Here is a 16037-nt window from a genome sequence, read left to right on the forward strand (position 1 = left end):
CTGTGTGTCTGTGTGTCTGTGTGTCTGTGTGTCTGTGTGTCTGTGTGTCTGTGTGGCCAGAAACTTGCAGTGAAAAATCCTCAAGATGATAGTGAGATATTTTTGCTTTATAGTGGATTTTATAAAAATATTATGCAAGATTTCTTACCTCTTCAGTTCAGAAATGAATAAAAGTAAACTGTGAGTGACTCCAGACACATATATTGTCTCTTACAAACAGTTTAATTTCATAAACTTGTCACATTTGATTGTTTGACCATTTATACAAGTACAGATCATTTTGAGAGAATTTGGCAAGATGTGCTGAAAAATGATCAATGATGATCTTTTAATGAACTCTTGATTTTTTTTTTTTTTCCCTGAAGTATTTTGGCATTTTGGTAACAGTTCCATATAGTGCTGTTGCAGCTCATGTTGTCCTGAGCTGATGGAACACTGTTCTAAATCAGGCTCAGATATTTATTTTGTCTCAAATATTTATTGTCACACTCTATATCAAGGAACGTTACTTTTTTCAGCTTAGCTTGTGTGTTTAATTCTTTAATTTTTATTCTAATCATTTTTTAACATTTTTAACATCTTTTTTTAGGGATTGAACTGTTTTGATTTTCATCAGAGTATACCAAAGAAAAGGACTCTTTAGAATATCTTGCAAGGATCTTTTTCAACCTCCCCAATCTTTCTCAAAATTATTTCTCTTGGTTCATTTGAACAAAATAATGCTTATGTATGATATGAATCTGTAGCATTTGCATGTTTCACTGCCTAATGATAGCATCTACAGCCCACCTTCTATCTGCCCCAAAATCTTGAGCAATGGGCTGAGCTCCTCTAGACTCTTCAAGAGCTACTGTTCGGAAGAATGGAAAGCTTCTGTTACCTAATGGACTAAGTGTGATTTCTTGACTGTTTAAGGAGGTGACTGTTTAAGACCACAGAGTCACCTCCTTAGGTGGTCGTTGCTTCGTTAGGGCAAAGCTGCGTGCTTTTCACAGTGGGCTCTTTGAGCATGTTCCTGTGTGTCTTGCTAAACTGCTCGTGTGGTGTCCCTCTTTTGACTCACTTGGAACTTGGGAAGTTTCTTTTGGATCTGTGTTGTCTTTTTGCTGGAACTGGTGCATCACTGCTATTAACCGGTTCTCTTCCTTCCTAAGTGAAGAGATGGCTGAAGCCCAAGCTCTACTACTTTTTGTGTTGACAGTKTCAATACTGGAATTATGCAGAAGTCTATTGACTCTAGATCCTGGTAGCTACATGGTAGGGCATGGCAGTTATGGAAAGTAAATTTTGAAGACAATCTGCCTTCTTTTTTCGTGCCAGTCATTGTGGGGAAAAGTGTTTGTGTAACTCTAGAAAAGCATGGCTAAACAGGGAAAAGGGTTTTCCATATTTGATCCCTTAGAGTCTGTATAGTGATAAATACTTAATTTTTGAAAGTGGTGTTTGTTTACTCTGGAACTTTTTTCATTTTTCCTTTACTTAAAAGAAGATATTATTTACTGAAAGCACCTGCTGTTTTGAAAAGCTTTCTTTAGATAGCTAAAAGCTAGCTTTAGATAGATAAAAAGAACTAGCAAAGCATATAGAAAATTATATTTATGAAGAAGCATCTAGCTTCTACTTTTCATTTTGAAGTTGGCTAAGTTGCAGAAATGGCAAAAATGTCTGAATATAATAAGGATTCACATAACAAGCTTTGATATTTTTATGACAATATTAAAATAAAAATATAATGAGGTGTCAACATCTTAAAGGGGAATAATTATGTTGTATTATGCTAAAGCTGTAAGGGTAGCAGTAACTCTCAGTTTTGTGTTGTGGCAAGTGTTTAGGAAGAACGTTTTTCCTCTGGAGGAAAGTAAGATTGCTTTTACRTTTGTATACATTTGGAGTAACTTATGCCCTTTGAATTTGGGAACCCTGTCTAACACAGTCTGAAATGTGTTTATAATGGTCATCAAACTGGAAAAAAAAAMCACTTAAAATGGTTTTATGCTTTCTTAGCCTTCACAAAAGGTATCTTCAGAAGACAGTAAAAGTTATATGTTGTTTCAAGGATGCTTGTTACTGCAAATRTAACAACTGAGTTTTAGAAACCCAGTAAAAGTAGCAGCTTGAATTAAGTACTCCTTTGAAGAGACCACAGAGCATAGAAAATGGACCAAAATTTTAAGTAGGGAATAGAAAAAGCAATAGAAAAAAATGTTTGTATAAATTATTCCTTTAGACATGACAGAGTATGATTCTTTGGTATAAACTAATTCACGGGCAGACAACTTGGACTTCTCAGTGCTGGAGCTCCAAAATTTAGCTATAAAGTACCAGGAAATAGGTATTAAATTGAGTGCGACACCAGAATGCTATGGGAATAACTAAGGAATGACCTAGGAAGACCTTACTGTCTTTTATTGCTAGATAATACAAGGTGGCCAAGATGGTACTTCGTGACCAAGAAGGCCAATGGGATCCTGGCCTGCATCAGGAGGAGTGTTGCCAGCAGGTCAAGGGAGGTGATTCTGCCCCTCTACTCAGCTCTGGTGAGGCCGCAACTGTGTGCAGTTCTGGGCACCCCAGTATAGGAGGGACGTGGAGCTTCTSGAGAGGGTCCAGAGAAGAGCAACCAGGATGATTAAGGGAATGGAACATCTCTCGTACGAGGAGAGGCTGAGTGAGCTGGGCCTGTTTTCTCTGGAGAAGAGAAGGCTCAGAGGGGATATGATTAATATGTGTAAGTTCAGGAAGGGAGAATGCAGGGAGGAAGGGGACAGGCTGTTTTCACTGGTGGCCAACGATAGGACGAGGGGTAATGGCCATAAGCTGGAGCACAGGAAGTTCTGTCTCCAGGTGAGGAGGAACTTCATTACTGCTAGGGTGACAGAGCAGTGGAACAGGCTGCCCAGGGAGGTTGTGGAGTCTCCTTCTCTGGAGGTCTTCAAAACCCACCTGGATGCCACCCTGTGCCACATGCTSTRGGTGTGCCTGCTTGAGCAGGAAGSTTGRACTAGATGATCTCTAGAGGTCCCTTCCAACCTCGAATATKCTGTGATTCTGTGGTAATGTTTTAAGCAGTTGGACTGTGGAGAGATCATAAAGTAGTTGCTACAGCCAAGACATCTCTGGGTAAGAAAGCAGTAAGAGTTTATCCAGTCCTCGTTTCAGTTTATGGACCACATAAAATTAATGTTTTTAGAAAGTAGTAAAGACTTGCCAAATCTTATGACTTCTTGAAGGGATTTATTTCAGTCTAATAAAGCTTAACTGTTCAACTTGATATTTCAAAATATGTTTTGTTGGGGAAAGGCTGTGACATGATGTTGAAATTCTTCAACCATTTTTTGCTGTCCATATTGTAATACCTTCTCTGTTGCCTATCTTATATGTTCTCTTTTAGTTGGCTTCCTGCTGTTTGCAGGTAGCATAATTTGCTCTTGGATTCTTTTGTTGTGAAGCAAGCTTGTACAGTCTCCAAACTATAAGTGTTTTTATTTTTATTTTTTCCCCAATTGAGATGAGTTATTCAGCTTGCCTTAAGTTACGCTTTTGGGTCTGATTTATTTTGGAAACGTGATTTTCATGACCAGTGCATACATCCTGTTTCCTGTACTGCTGTTGACCGATTTAAATGTAACAAATCAAAAATGAATAAGTAAGATAAATTAGTTCCTAACATGTTTTTGAAATCTGTGGGTTGGCTAGAGGAGAGTTAAGTGCTGAAGAAAAAGTGCTTCATCTTCTCAGCCCATGCTCAGAAGCAGCAGCAGACTGGCCAGGCTACGCACTGCTGCTAGTCTGCACGCTGCAAACTCGTCCCAGCTGCCCTTTTGCTTGTCCTCTTGGCCAGGGTCTGCAGTGGGCACTGGCAATAAATGTGTAGGCAGAACCATTTCACTAGCCTTTTTCTTCTGGAAGAGCATGTTCTGCACAGTTCTATTCAGTTTACTTAGGGTAGTTTCTGTCTATCTGATGCTCTTAGCATCTTCATGCTATTAATAATRAAGTGTATGCTGTCTATTTAGGTTAAGTGACTACTGCAAATAGTTTCAATGTTTCACTGCTGTGAAAACATTGATAACTTTCTTGCTAAAGTGAAGGAAGAAATATGTGTGGATTTTGATTTCCTCTATTGGTGTCTCATTTTCTCATATTTSTGAAGTCTGAAGTCACTTCAACCATGATCTTTTGATGGTTTGCACCCCTGCATGATCAAACACTCATTAATTACAGTAGTAACATTGCCAAATGTACATGGAAATCTGTAGACACCTCTGGACTCAAGACAGTGATGAAACAGAGCTATTAAATTTGGAGGAAAAAATCCATTGGTAATAGTAAATACTTTGTTTTTCAAAATAACATGGATTATTGGAGTGAAAGTATGTCCATATTTAAAGCTATAGCGCACAGAACAGAAAAAATAAGAAAGCAATGGAGAGAGAACAGGAGAAGCAATAGATAGGAGTATATAACAGCGGCAAAGGACAGGTGAGTGACTTTCCATTTCAATTTTTACCCCTTTTCTGTTTTTCTCTTAGACACTTCTTGATCAATCAATTATTACAAAATTTAATTACAGACAGACTTAGAGTTAGCTCTTAGCATATTATAGTCTAGAGTTGCAGGAACTATCCTGCTTTAATAATATTTAACTTATTTTTTTGCTTTCCCTTTTTAACTTTTCTTTTGTAAAATGTGTATAGGTTAAAACCTGGAATTCTTTGTTTATTCAGGTAATTAGTAACATAGGTGATATTTAAAGCTTTCCTGGAGAACAGTTAATTATGACTGAATCTTACTCAATGGATGGCCTGCATATGAGAAAAATACAGGAAAAAAAAAACTTTAAAATGTGGCATTTCTTCATGATGAACTTCTGCTGGTGAGTCAATGTAAAACACCATTATAGGTGGTTAGTGCTTTTAAAGAATAGCATTAACAGCCCAATAAACCTAAAACAGGCTAAAAAGTTTTTATTCTAGGTAGAGCTGCTAGAACCACCTGTACTGAAAGTCRTACAACCTGTCCCATTATAAGGCTTAACTCTTAGTTACTTCATAACTTTTGCCAAAGTTCAGTTCAGATTGAGTTTCCATGCTGGATGTCTGCTTTGGGTTGAATTTTTTGGAAGTTTCTTGGAACAGAATTGCTATGGCTGAATAAGGCTTGTGAAAAGTGTGTTATTTTGCTTGTTTGAAAATACTCTKATGTCCTTTCTCTTTGATGCTTCAKTGCCCCCAAGCTCCAAGGCATGGATTTGAAACTTGGCGAGAGTTCAGCCTTTGTGCTGAGGGATGTGCCTTTTGCCTCTTTGTAAAAATCCACTCTTAACTTCCAGGCCAGTTTACAAGGCTTTGAAAGATTGCCATTTGCCTGAGCTTAATAAGAATTTCTTAACTTCTCAGCAAGCTTYCTTCAGATTCTGTTCACACTGGGAATGCTCCAGGCAGAGCTGAGTTGGATATTTCATCCTATTTCTACTGAGGGTTGTAATGGCTGGAGCTCGCTACTGACATTGAAGTAAGAGCAGACAACCTCTGTCTTGTACTATTACTGCCTATTTCATGTTTTCCTATTCTTTGCCACCATTGTGGGACCTGGATCCTTTGAAAGATGGAACTGTTTCACTTGCTGGAAAGAACCTGACTTCTCTGGAGGGAACAAATCATGGGATCATGGGTATGGATGGAGGGGTGTGTGTGTGTGTGTGTGTGTGTAAGAAAGCTGAGAGAAACTCTGTGAAAGCAGAGACCAGAGAGTCTAGGTCACAATAGAAAGAAAATACTGAGGATATGAGTGGTGATTCTGAAACAAGGACTAGTAGCTGGGAATGAGAAAGAAATAAGGACAGATCAAAGACAGGATAGGATGGAGTGGAGCAGATAGTCATTTCCCGAGGGTATAGTAATCCACTCTAATAAAGGCTCCTCTTCCTTCTGGATCTTTAGTAGAACTGATCTCTGCTGCACTTGTTTTGTCACAGAGATTGTGTATTGTGTTGGCAAAACATCCCCCCTCTTTTCTCTTTCTAGAGGAAGCTCCTGGATGATGGTAATTGTGAGCCTGTTCCTAGGCAGTTCTCAAGGCTTGAACTATTCTATTGAACTGTGTGGTCATCATTTAAAAAAAAAAAAAAAAAAAAAAGTTAAATTACCCCCAGAGGGAAGTCACCTAAACAGCATCTGTATAGTGTATCCAAGAATGTGAGTTTCTTGGTTTGATTTTTTTTGTTTAAGTCTATCTACCTCAAACTTCTTGTACTTAATGTATTGTTGTACACTCTCTAATTCCATCACAAGACTTTTACCAACATTCCCCATTATAACTAAATAGTTGTGTCTTGGAAGACGTCAATTCTGAGGATGAGTTCAGGGTTCAACAAGAGAAGCAGAAGAAATTTTAGAAATAAAAAAGAATGACTTCATGGCTAAGACAATTGAATGGTGCTTAGGAGTTGTGAGCAATCTGGGCTTTAGTCATGATGTTTTTACACGATGCCCTTAAGTAGCAGTATTCATAGTAGGCAACTCTTGTTCTGTATGTTYCAGAGACCGATTTGAGATTTTTCAGAACTGTTGAAACCTAAAACTGCAAGTAAATTTCATGGGAACTAAACATCATACAAAATACTGTTACTAAGATCTTTACAAGATAGATCCGGAATATCTCAATTTGACAGCTGAAACTAAAGGATATTTCTATCTAAACTTTGTGTTTCAATTCCCTCCTCTTACTAATGTAGAAATTACTTATCCCATAACTATCAAAAGCCTTGATTGCCTTTTTAGCAGAACTAAATAATAAGATRCTATAAATAAAGCATATGGCCACTTCCCATTGATCAGGGAAGAAACAAAGCGTTGATAAATATGTACTTAAAAACTATATCCTATTGCAGTAAGGAGGACATAGTAAAATTACACTGGCAATTTTYGTAGTTTTCAAGTGTTTATCTTTATGACTCTGAATTCTCTTAAAATAACTGTGACTTTTTTCTGTGTGGGTGTATTATGCATCCAACTGCCATTGTAGAAACACTCAAATTTTGCCAATCTCTTTGGAACTCTTGTGGTTGTAGATCACTGGCCACTGGTCATAATTTTACTGTTAGCAACAGCTGAAGCAAGAAAGGATACAAATGAGAAATAATTGAATCTAATAGAACTGAAGGTGTYAACCTACAGAAAGTGGTGTGTTCCATGGATTTCCAATCTTTGAAAACTTGCATACCTATAACCTCTCTCTTTATTTTTCCAAATAGTAAACCATTTATCATAGTACTACTTGAACACAACTTGTTACTGTGAATCTGGTCCTCCCTATGTACTGTGGAGATGGAAAGGATACTTGCTCTAAACAATTGACTTGCTATCTCATCATGATAAGTTTCTCAATGTAAGACTGCTCAACAGTACATCATTCATTTCACTTTGTGTAAAGCCAACTGTTGCCTGAAGTGTAATATGAAAAACAACCAAAAAATCTGGTGAGGATTTTATAACGGGACAGAGTTACACAACAAAGCAGCAAAGGGATCTTTCAGGAAGTCTAAAGGCCCCAAGAGACCATGTGTTGGCCTGTCAGTGACGTGAGTTAGTTAACAAAACTCTGGTGCTTGTTTGTTTTGACATCAATTTCTGTAGAATTAAATTGAAAAGGAGCAAAAAAAAAAAAATCATGCTGCACTTCTATGAAAGCCAAGATAAAATGGACCTCAGGATGAAGTTAGATGACTGTGCAGGAACATTATAGCTAGGTGTCTATCTTGACACTTAGCACCAGATAACTGCCTATGAAGCCTGTGACCTGTCCTTTATTTTTCTTCTTTACCACCACCTTCCTTACTCTGTCTGACAATTCAAGGACTTCTGAAAACCAAAACTTAGTATTATTTTCTGTCCAGGTCTGAGTAGTTCCAGTGTGTGTTATTTCAGACTGCATTGGTGTAGATTTTTTAAAGATGCATGATTCTCTCACCTTTCTGGTTAGGATGTGCTATATTTTTTTCCTTTACACTAATTTTCATTTTGCTGCTAAAGCAGTAAAATAATGGGCAGCTTCTGAAGGACCAAGGCAAACGCAGCTGGTCAAATTGAGTTGCATGCAGTTACAACAGCAGTAAGTTATCTGTGAATCTTGAACTGTATTTTTCCAATTCATTTGGAAAGTAAAATATGACCCATGAGACTGTTCTATGAAACATGTTTAGTATGTTATCATTTATATTAAGTGTGTTAACTGTTCCTGAATGTGTTGCTTTTTTTGTCTTGTTTTTTTTGGCAGCAACTTGAATTAGTGGAACCAAGTGGCTGGATTCATGTTCCTTTAACAGATACTCATAAGAAGCCGATTCGCACATTTATGATTCAGATTGCGGTGCTAGCTAATCATCAAAATGGAAGAGACACTCACATGAGACAAATCAAAGTGTATACCCCAGTGGAAGAGAGCTCTATTGGTAAATTTCCTAGATGTACAACAATTGATTTCATGATGTATCGCTCCATAAGGTGAACTTTCTTAATGAGAAACAATAAAAGTTTTCTTCTCTTGATGGCATGTGTTACTGTTTAAATATTTTAATATTTAAAAATGTCTTTTTCTTAAATGTAACTATATCTTTACTTTCTAATTTTGAAATAAAAATATCTTGTGTTACYGTGTTTTGTGGTCTCTAATCTTTCATTACTTTTACTTGGAATCTGCAGGTATTTTTGTACTATCTGGACCAARAAACTAGACTTGTTAAAAAGCATATTTACTACCTAATATGAATAACCTCAGTTCAGTGCTTAGGGTTTTTTTCCCAGATGATTTATTTACTTAATCTTGTGTGGGAATAATTGGTGATATATTTCTGCTGTTTATTCCCTTACCCCAAAGCTGGTCAAAAGAGTATTCATTTTCAACATGCATGATTTAAAGATATTACCTGTCATATTAGTCTGTCTTTGCTTTTCTGTGCATTTTTTTGTTTGTTTTTCCTGCTTTAAAATCTGTGCACAGATTAAACCTTCTGTGTAGCCATAAAGGAGATGATGATCAAGTGAAGGAGAAATGGACTTTTCCAAGCTACTAAGTATGGTATATTAATTRATGTAAAAATGTTGAGGGTAGCTGAGGTTGACTTGACCATTACAGTATAACAGGAGGAGACTTAGGAACACACCAAGATCATTCCTCAGGGTTTGTTGCATTATATTTGTGGTGACTTGCCAAACAATGATAGACTTCTTCCAGAGGAAGAAAGACAGTGAGAGAAAAATAAAAGGGTAACAAAGAAGGGTGAGAGTACAGCTGTTGCAGACTTGCATACTTAATGGAGTACACCATGCTTATTGAAAAGTCTTGACCTTTGGTTAAGCTATAAAGCTTTTAGGAGATTAATTATTGAAGTATACTTTTCCTGCTCATGGACATTTTAGCAAGGCTAGTCAGTGACTAACCTGAATCCTAGGAATCCAGTTGAATTCACTGAATTACATTCTGACTACTTATCACCTACCCTGGAGCTGCAGGGGCTGCCCAGGTGGATGTTAAACCTTTGCTATCTGTATTAAACAGTGATATCAAGCTTTACCATTAGGGAGGGCAATTGCACTTACAAATTTAAATTTGTATACTATGCAGTCTCAAAGTTTAAGGTGTACTCAGGTCTATAGAGGCTAAGATTATAGTTATGTATTCTTTTAGTTCTTAGGTATTGTATTCTTGTATTCTTCAGCAGATTAAATCTGACATTTAAAATACTTTATCATCTTGTTTCTACTTTATCAGAAGTTGCCATCCTCATAGATGTACTACTTCAGGTACTTCTCTAGCTGCTTTCTAAAATTAATCTATGGAATCATTGGACCTTTAAATTTGATATAGTTTTATTATCATGTGGAAGAAAGAATTCTGTGGTAAGAATGAGTGTAAACAGTGACTCATAAGGTGGAGGTATGTTAAARGGGAGAGTGCAATTGGTAAACTCTTCAACCACTGCCAACAGAGTAGTGAGATGTAATCGTGCCGGAAATGTAGTACAAAAAATTTGAAACTTGTTATTACACTTTTTGTCTTTCTCTTCAATGGTTAGTATTACTGCAAACAAGTGCAGTGGACATTCTAAATCCAGCCTAAATCTTTTCCATGTTGTGTTTCATAACACTTGTAGATGCATTACATTGGTATTTAACATCTGCGCAAGTACACTGTTTTTTGTAACATTTTTGGTGCTTAGTCATGGAAAAGCTGCTGATTTTTAAGTCATGAGATCCTAGACAATTGTGTCTGAAAATAAAACAAATTACTGTCTTTGTTTATTAATTCAGTACTTCATATTTGGATTGGTATAAACAAACTAGTTTGCCAAAATATTCCACGAAGTTACTGCACATACATTGTGCATAGCTTCCTCTCTCTCTGCCCCTTCCCCCCAACATACACTCACCTTTTTTCAGGTGCCTAGTTCTCTAGAATCTTACTGCTTAAATTGGGTACTTAAAAATGAAAATTTATGTGACTGAGCTTAACCATTAAACATAGTATTTCCTGGAGACTATGTTTGAAAATAGAAAATTCTTTTAAGGTTTATTTAATCAAAGTGTATATGTAATTTGGCTAAGTGCTTATGCGGAAGATTTCAGCAGGTACTGTGAAATAGATGATTGATAATCTGTAAAAGATGAGAAATTGCAAGTCTGTRGGAGCCTGAATGTGTTATCTTTGCTTGTGGTGATTGAAATATGCACAAAACTATATGTTAATGTCTAAATAATGCTGAAGAGTTTTAGATCAATTTTGACATGGATGTTTTTCATGAGTTTGCAGTTTTCTCATGAAAATTGGAATATTTTATTTCAATACTTCYTTTTTATACTTTCTGTGCAATCTGAAAGGAAGCTCCTTTGCATCTGAATATTTTTCTTGCCTGCTCATCTTCTCTTCAGAAAGAGATAAGCCCTTGTCACAGGATCTTTTCAGCAGACCCATGAATAAATCTTCAGATTTTTTACAAGATTTGTCTAAATACATTCTTCTGAAAACTAAGAATATAATGGGTGTTTTCTAGTTATTATTATAGCGCTATTAACATCTAGTAAGTTAGCAGGGAACAGTTCTTCAGGCAACGGRAACAGCAGGTTTATCTTTCAGACATGCAACTCTGAGCTGCCATTCAGGAGGCCACTTTCGTTACATTGCRCTCTGTTGTGGCTGTTACTTAAAACATTTGATACTTTATAGTCACTTGTGACTAGTGTTAAAACTGGAGGGAATTGCTGAGTTATTCTTAAGAGACTAAAAGTATGAATTCTTTTAATTTGAAGTCCTTTAGTTTACTGGTGAAGCATAGAAGAATTTCAAGTTAAGAATTGGAACCCCATCTCTAAAGGTACTGTGGTTTTGTGAAAGCATTCTCTAGCAACTGATTGAATGAACATTTGCATGCTTTTTTTCCTTTTTTTTTCTTATTTTTTATTTATTAGAGACTTTTTATTTACTAGAGTTTTATTTACTAGAGAAATGTCTTTTCCATTTTAGCTATTTATTTGCTATGTTGAAAGAATTGCGGAATTCTGAACTTGCATCAAGTTACAATATTGAAAGGAAAATTACTGGGCAGTTGAGAAATGAAATGTAGGAATCATCTTGTTTTAACTTGTTCAATGCTTTTGTTTGCTTGTTTTCCTCTGTAGCTGGAGTATTTTCTTCCGTTGCTGAATGGAAGTCCTTTAGTGTTTTGTTTGTTTGTTTTTTAACTTTTTTATAAGATACTTCATTAGTCCTTGAATTAAGTACTTTGTAGAACATAAACGTGATTCCTAAGTAAAAAAGCCTTTCTTAAATTTAGACCTTGACATGAATCCTTRTAGACACTGAAAAGGAGTTTTTTTAAACATGGAGGCAGAGCTGAAAGTTGATCACATCTTTGTCCTTTGTCCATTGTCAAGTACGCTTTCTGATGATAAACTCTGAGAGCCAAATTTTGTAGTAATGTGATTTCTAACCTATAACTCAAATTCCAATTTTAAAGTATAATTTTTATATTCTAGGTTAATCTCTGGGTAAATACTGTTGCCAACATTGTGCCTTTGTGTCTATAAGATATAGATGTTGGGGTTTTTTTTTTGCTTTTGTTCAGCTTATTGCCTTATGTTAGTAGACCTCAGATGGCTCTGGTGTATTTAGGCAGGACTGATATGCTGCAAGTGTCACTTGTTGCCTAACTCTGCAATTGTCAGTGTTTTCACAAATAGGCATGCTCCAGAGCTATGAGGAACTTGAAACTAACTTAAGCCTAAGTTATTGAGAATCCGACGTAAAATGATCTGGCTACATGTCTTTTGGACAGTAGCCATGTAGGAAGCTCTCTGATAAATGAAGATTTAATTTATGGTTGATGTAATGAAAATATTTAAATCCCAAGTGAGGTATTCTTTCTCTGGGACTTTCTGTTCATCAGTATAGTAAAATGGTAAGGAAATATTTTAAGTGTTTAGATTCTTAGGCAAAATCACTTTATATGCTAGTGAGTCAGCCAGATTCCAAGATTGTGAGTGCTTATTAGTAAAAATGCATGATCTTTTATGTAATAAATTAAATATTAGAAGAGACTGAAGGACCATGGAGAGCTACTCGTTACTGGGAAGGCAAATAATTGTAACTTCATCTAATACAAAGTGAGCCACAACTCTAAGCAGTGTGACAGTGCATGGAGAAAATCACCCCTTTCACAAAGCAGCAGCTATTAATAATTATGTAGTCAGTAGTTATCAGTACATATGCAGACTCCAGAAGTACAGGCTAATGATATACTGAAGTAATTTGTGCCACTACCGTACTGTAAGTTGAACTAGCTACAGAGCTGCATGTCACTATGAATCAGGCTAGCAAGACTGCATCTATTGCAGTTTAATCACATTACGTGCTATAAATAAAGAAGGAGAATCGGAAACAAGTGTTGTGGGCTTCTCAAGAAATCCTGATGATTTGTTGTTGTCAACATAAATATTTGCCTTTGTTTCAGAAGGACCACTGGGTTATTTTACAACCCTGGTTTTCGAAATGAATCTGCATCTGTAATATGAAAAGTGAGACCTCATTGCAGTACCAAGGGTAGCTGTGAATGAACGAACAATCACATATCCTTGCTCCTATTAAGTCTTCGTATGCAAATAAAATATGGAGATGATTTTTAGTGATTGTTTTCTTCGGTTTACCATCCAGACTTGGAAATGAGCAAGGGAATTCATTGGAGTGACCCTTGCTTGACATCAGCATAGTAGAATGTGAGAAACGCAGGTCTGCCTTACTGTTTATTCTTCTGAAGAACACTCTGGGATACTGTGTTTCAAGAGCTCTACTTGTTTAGCTAGTTCTTGGATGGTGTGGCTGTAACCCTTGGACTCACTTATAAACTATCATTATATGCAAATGGTTATTAAATACTGTGTAGTTGGCTGCAGAAATACCTTGCAATCCTTTGTATTTATTCCCCAAAATAGCTAGTACTTCAACTACTATGTTATTTCATATTAAACGCTGTAGGTTTTTGCTGGAATATAAGGTAATTGTATGAAATCTAAATGTTCATAATATTAAGAGAATATACATTGTCCTCCAAAGATGGGATTACTGAGGCTTCTATGTGAGGGTATTGGGTGGTCTGCTGTTAGTCTGGAATACTTAAATGTGCTGTTTAGATCAGAAAAGGTGTTAAGGTGCTTATATAAACTATATAAACAATCATTAAACACTGTTTAATGGAGTAAGTTTTAAGTAATCCTTCACATGACATATTTGCTGTAGTTTCAGGCTGACATTTCAACAGGCTGCTTTAAGTTGGCCTAACAATTATCTGTGACAGTTTCTTCATTTGCAGCAAAGAGTAAATGTTTCTTACAGTCAGTCAACAGTGTTAGCTATTTAGTTTAATGAAAGAGAAAAAAAAAAATCAAGTAATGAAAGTGATGCTAATGCTGCTAGAGGATATAATCCAGACATGACTACGTATGAAATGAGAAAGTAAGGTTGGATTCGTTGCAGGCATTAAATATCTGAACTCTGGTCCCACTGATGTTAATTACCATTAACTGGTAATTTCATTAAGAAATACTTGGAAATATTTCAGTAATTTAAATGGGAGCAAGTTCCTACTTACGTAGATGAAAGCAGTCCAGTATTGAGCAATTTCAGATTTTTGCTGATATGTTTTCTTAATAGATAAAACTAATTTAAGAGTAAATTTCAGGCAAATGCAATGGGGTGTTGTGCATGTCCTTTGAAATCTGGAATGTAATATGTTAAAATCAAAAGGTGAAACTTTGTTATGAAAGCCAACCATAAGACCTATACATAGCCTAGATTTTGAGTCATTTTGCACCTGTAGATTCAGTTCTAGTTGTGCTACTAGAAGAAGTCTACCATAATCCTCACCTTCAGCTTGTTATATTCCCCCCAACTTTTAGTAAAGCCCGATGATAACTTGGATCTACTAGCTGAGCTATTTATGTTTATGTTTGTTTTCATAATGTACTATTTTCCTAAGACAGGTTGTATTAACTAGCTGAACTATTTAAGTTCACTTAGGAATTGCTCTCTAGTGTATGGAGTGGTTCACTCATGGCTAATTGGCGTCCTTGAAGGGTAGTAACTCCAGGTGGGCTGCTGTTTGATGAATGTCTTGGATTACAGGTGGGTTTGGAGAGGACAGTCTTTCTATTGCCCTATGTGGAGCAGGGAGGTGCGCCCTTAGCTTCAGTAGTGCATAGCCTTTTCATTGCTACTTGCTTGAGCTGAAGTTTGGCTGTTGAATAACAAAAGCTGGAAAGAAAAAGCACTGTGTTTGCTTTACAGAGCCACATGTTCCATGTCTGTAAGAAACTCACTGACAGAGCTATTTGGAAGTTTATGCAACTCCTTGATTTGGTTTTGGTTACTGAAACTAGGCTAGTAAGATCAGGATTTAATTATCCACTTTTCATGACTTCATTTTTTAATCAACTAAAGGGAATAAGTTTAGTATTTACATATTAACACTTGAATCAAAAATTTAATGCAATTAATGAATGCTCCAAAATATCCCAAGGTACTACTGAAAATATTTAAGGTAAGGCATTGCCCAGATATTCTTGAATATAAGGCTGTAATAGTGCCTGTGGGACAGTATCTAGGTTACATAATTGTCCAGATAAAATATGTAATGGCTGTTTCATTTCAGTATTTGTCACATTCTTGTATTGAGATCTCATATAATCTATTATCCGAAAGAGCATAGGAGTAAACGGTCTAGAAAACAATTTGATCCTCATATAAATTAATTACTGTTGGCTTTAATTGTTCTGTGGTTCTTTGTTTTTGACAGGCTAACTCATTAATGAAATAAAATGTATGGTGCTTATTTCAGGCCTTATTCTTGAATGTAATGCAGTTGTTCTGGATTATTTATCCCCATAGATTTTGAGTCATTTTGCACCTGTAGATTCAGTTCTAGTTGTGCTACTAGAAGAAGTCTACCATAATCCTCACCTTCAGCTCGTTATGTTCCCCCAACTTTTAGTAAAGCCCAATGATAACTTGGATCTACTAGCTGAGCTATTTATATTTATGTTTGTTTTCATAATGTACTATTTTCCTAAGACAGGTTGTATTAACTAGCTGAACTATTTAAGTTCACTTAAGAATTGCTCTCTAGTGTATGGAGTGGTTCACTCATGGCTAATTGGCGTCCTTGAAGGGTAGTAACTCCAGGTGGGCTGCTGTTTGATGACAAGCACTTTATTGCCAAGCAGTGATTTTTTTTTTCTTTTTTCTTTTTTGTGGGATGGGGAGGAGAGGGAGAGWGGGAGAAGTAATATCATATCAAATCATATCAAATAACATTTTAATTAGAAAATACTTCACCGGAAGATTTGGTATATTTCCTGAAGGCACAGTTGTAACTAAATCTTCTCATCCTGAGTTCAAACTATTGGTAGAGATTTTGAGTAAAAGGTAAACTAAACTCAGTACTGTTTTGTCAATGAGATGAAGGCTTGCAGGTTTTCTTTGGAGTGTGT

The 16037-nt window shown here is 36.2% G+C and overlaps 1 protein-coding gene across 2 annotated transcripts in view; it reads left to right on the forward strand.

The window, feature by feature from the left end:
* ANAPC10 (anaphase promoting complex subunit 10) overlaps window positions 1–16037 on the forward strand; it is a 71546-nt gene that overhangs the window by 25393 nt on the left and 30116 nt on the right. The window contains exon 5 of one of the 2 annotated variants that reach the window (XM_026042655.1): window positions 8278–8548. The exons of the other annotated variant lie outside the window; for it this stretch is intronic. Within the exon in view, the coding sequence (XP_025898440.1) occupies window positions 8278–8508 (231 nt within the window). The 3' untranslated portion in view covers window positions 8509–8548. Of the gene's footprint in view, window positions 1–8277; window positions 8549–16037 lie in introns of those variants that run through there. 2 annotated transcript variants of the gene reach the window in all.

Source organism: Nothoprocta perdicaria, unplaced genomic scaffold (genome assembly GCF_003342845.1).
Source record: "Nothoprocta perdicaria isolate Ctin4 unplaced genomic scaffold, notPer1 scaffold_31, whole genome shotgun sequence".
Classification (NCBI taxonomy): Eukaryota; Metazoa; Chordata; class Aves; order Tinamiformes; family Tinamidae; genus Nothoprocta; species Nothoprocta perdicaria.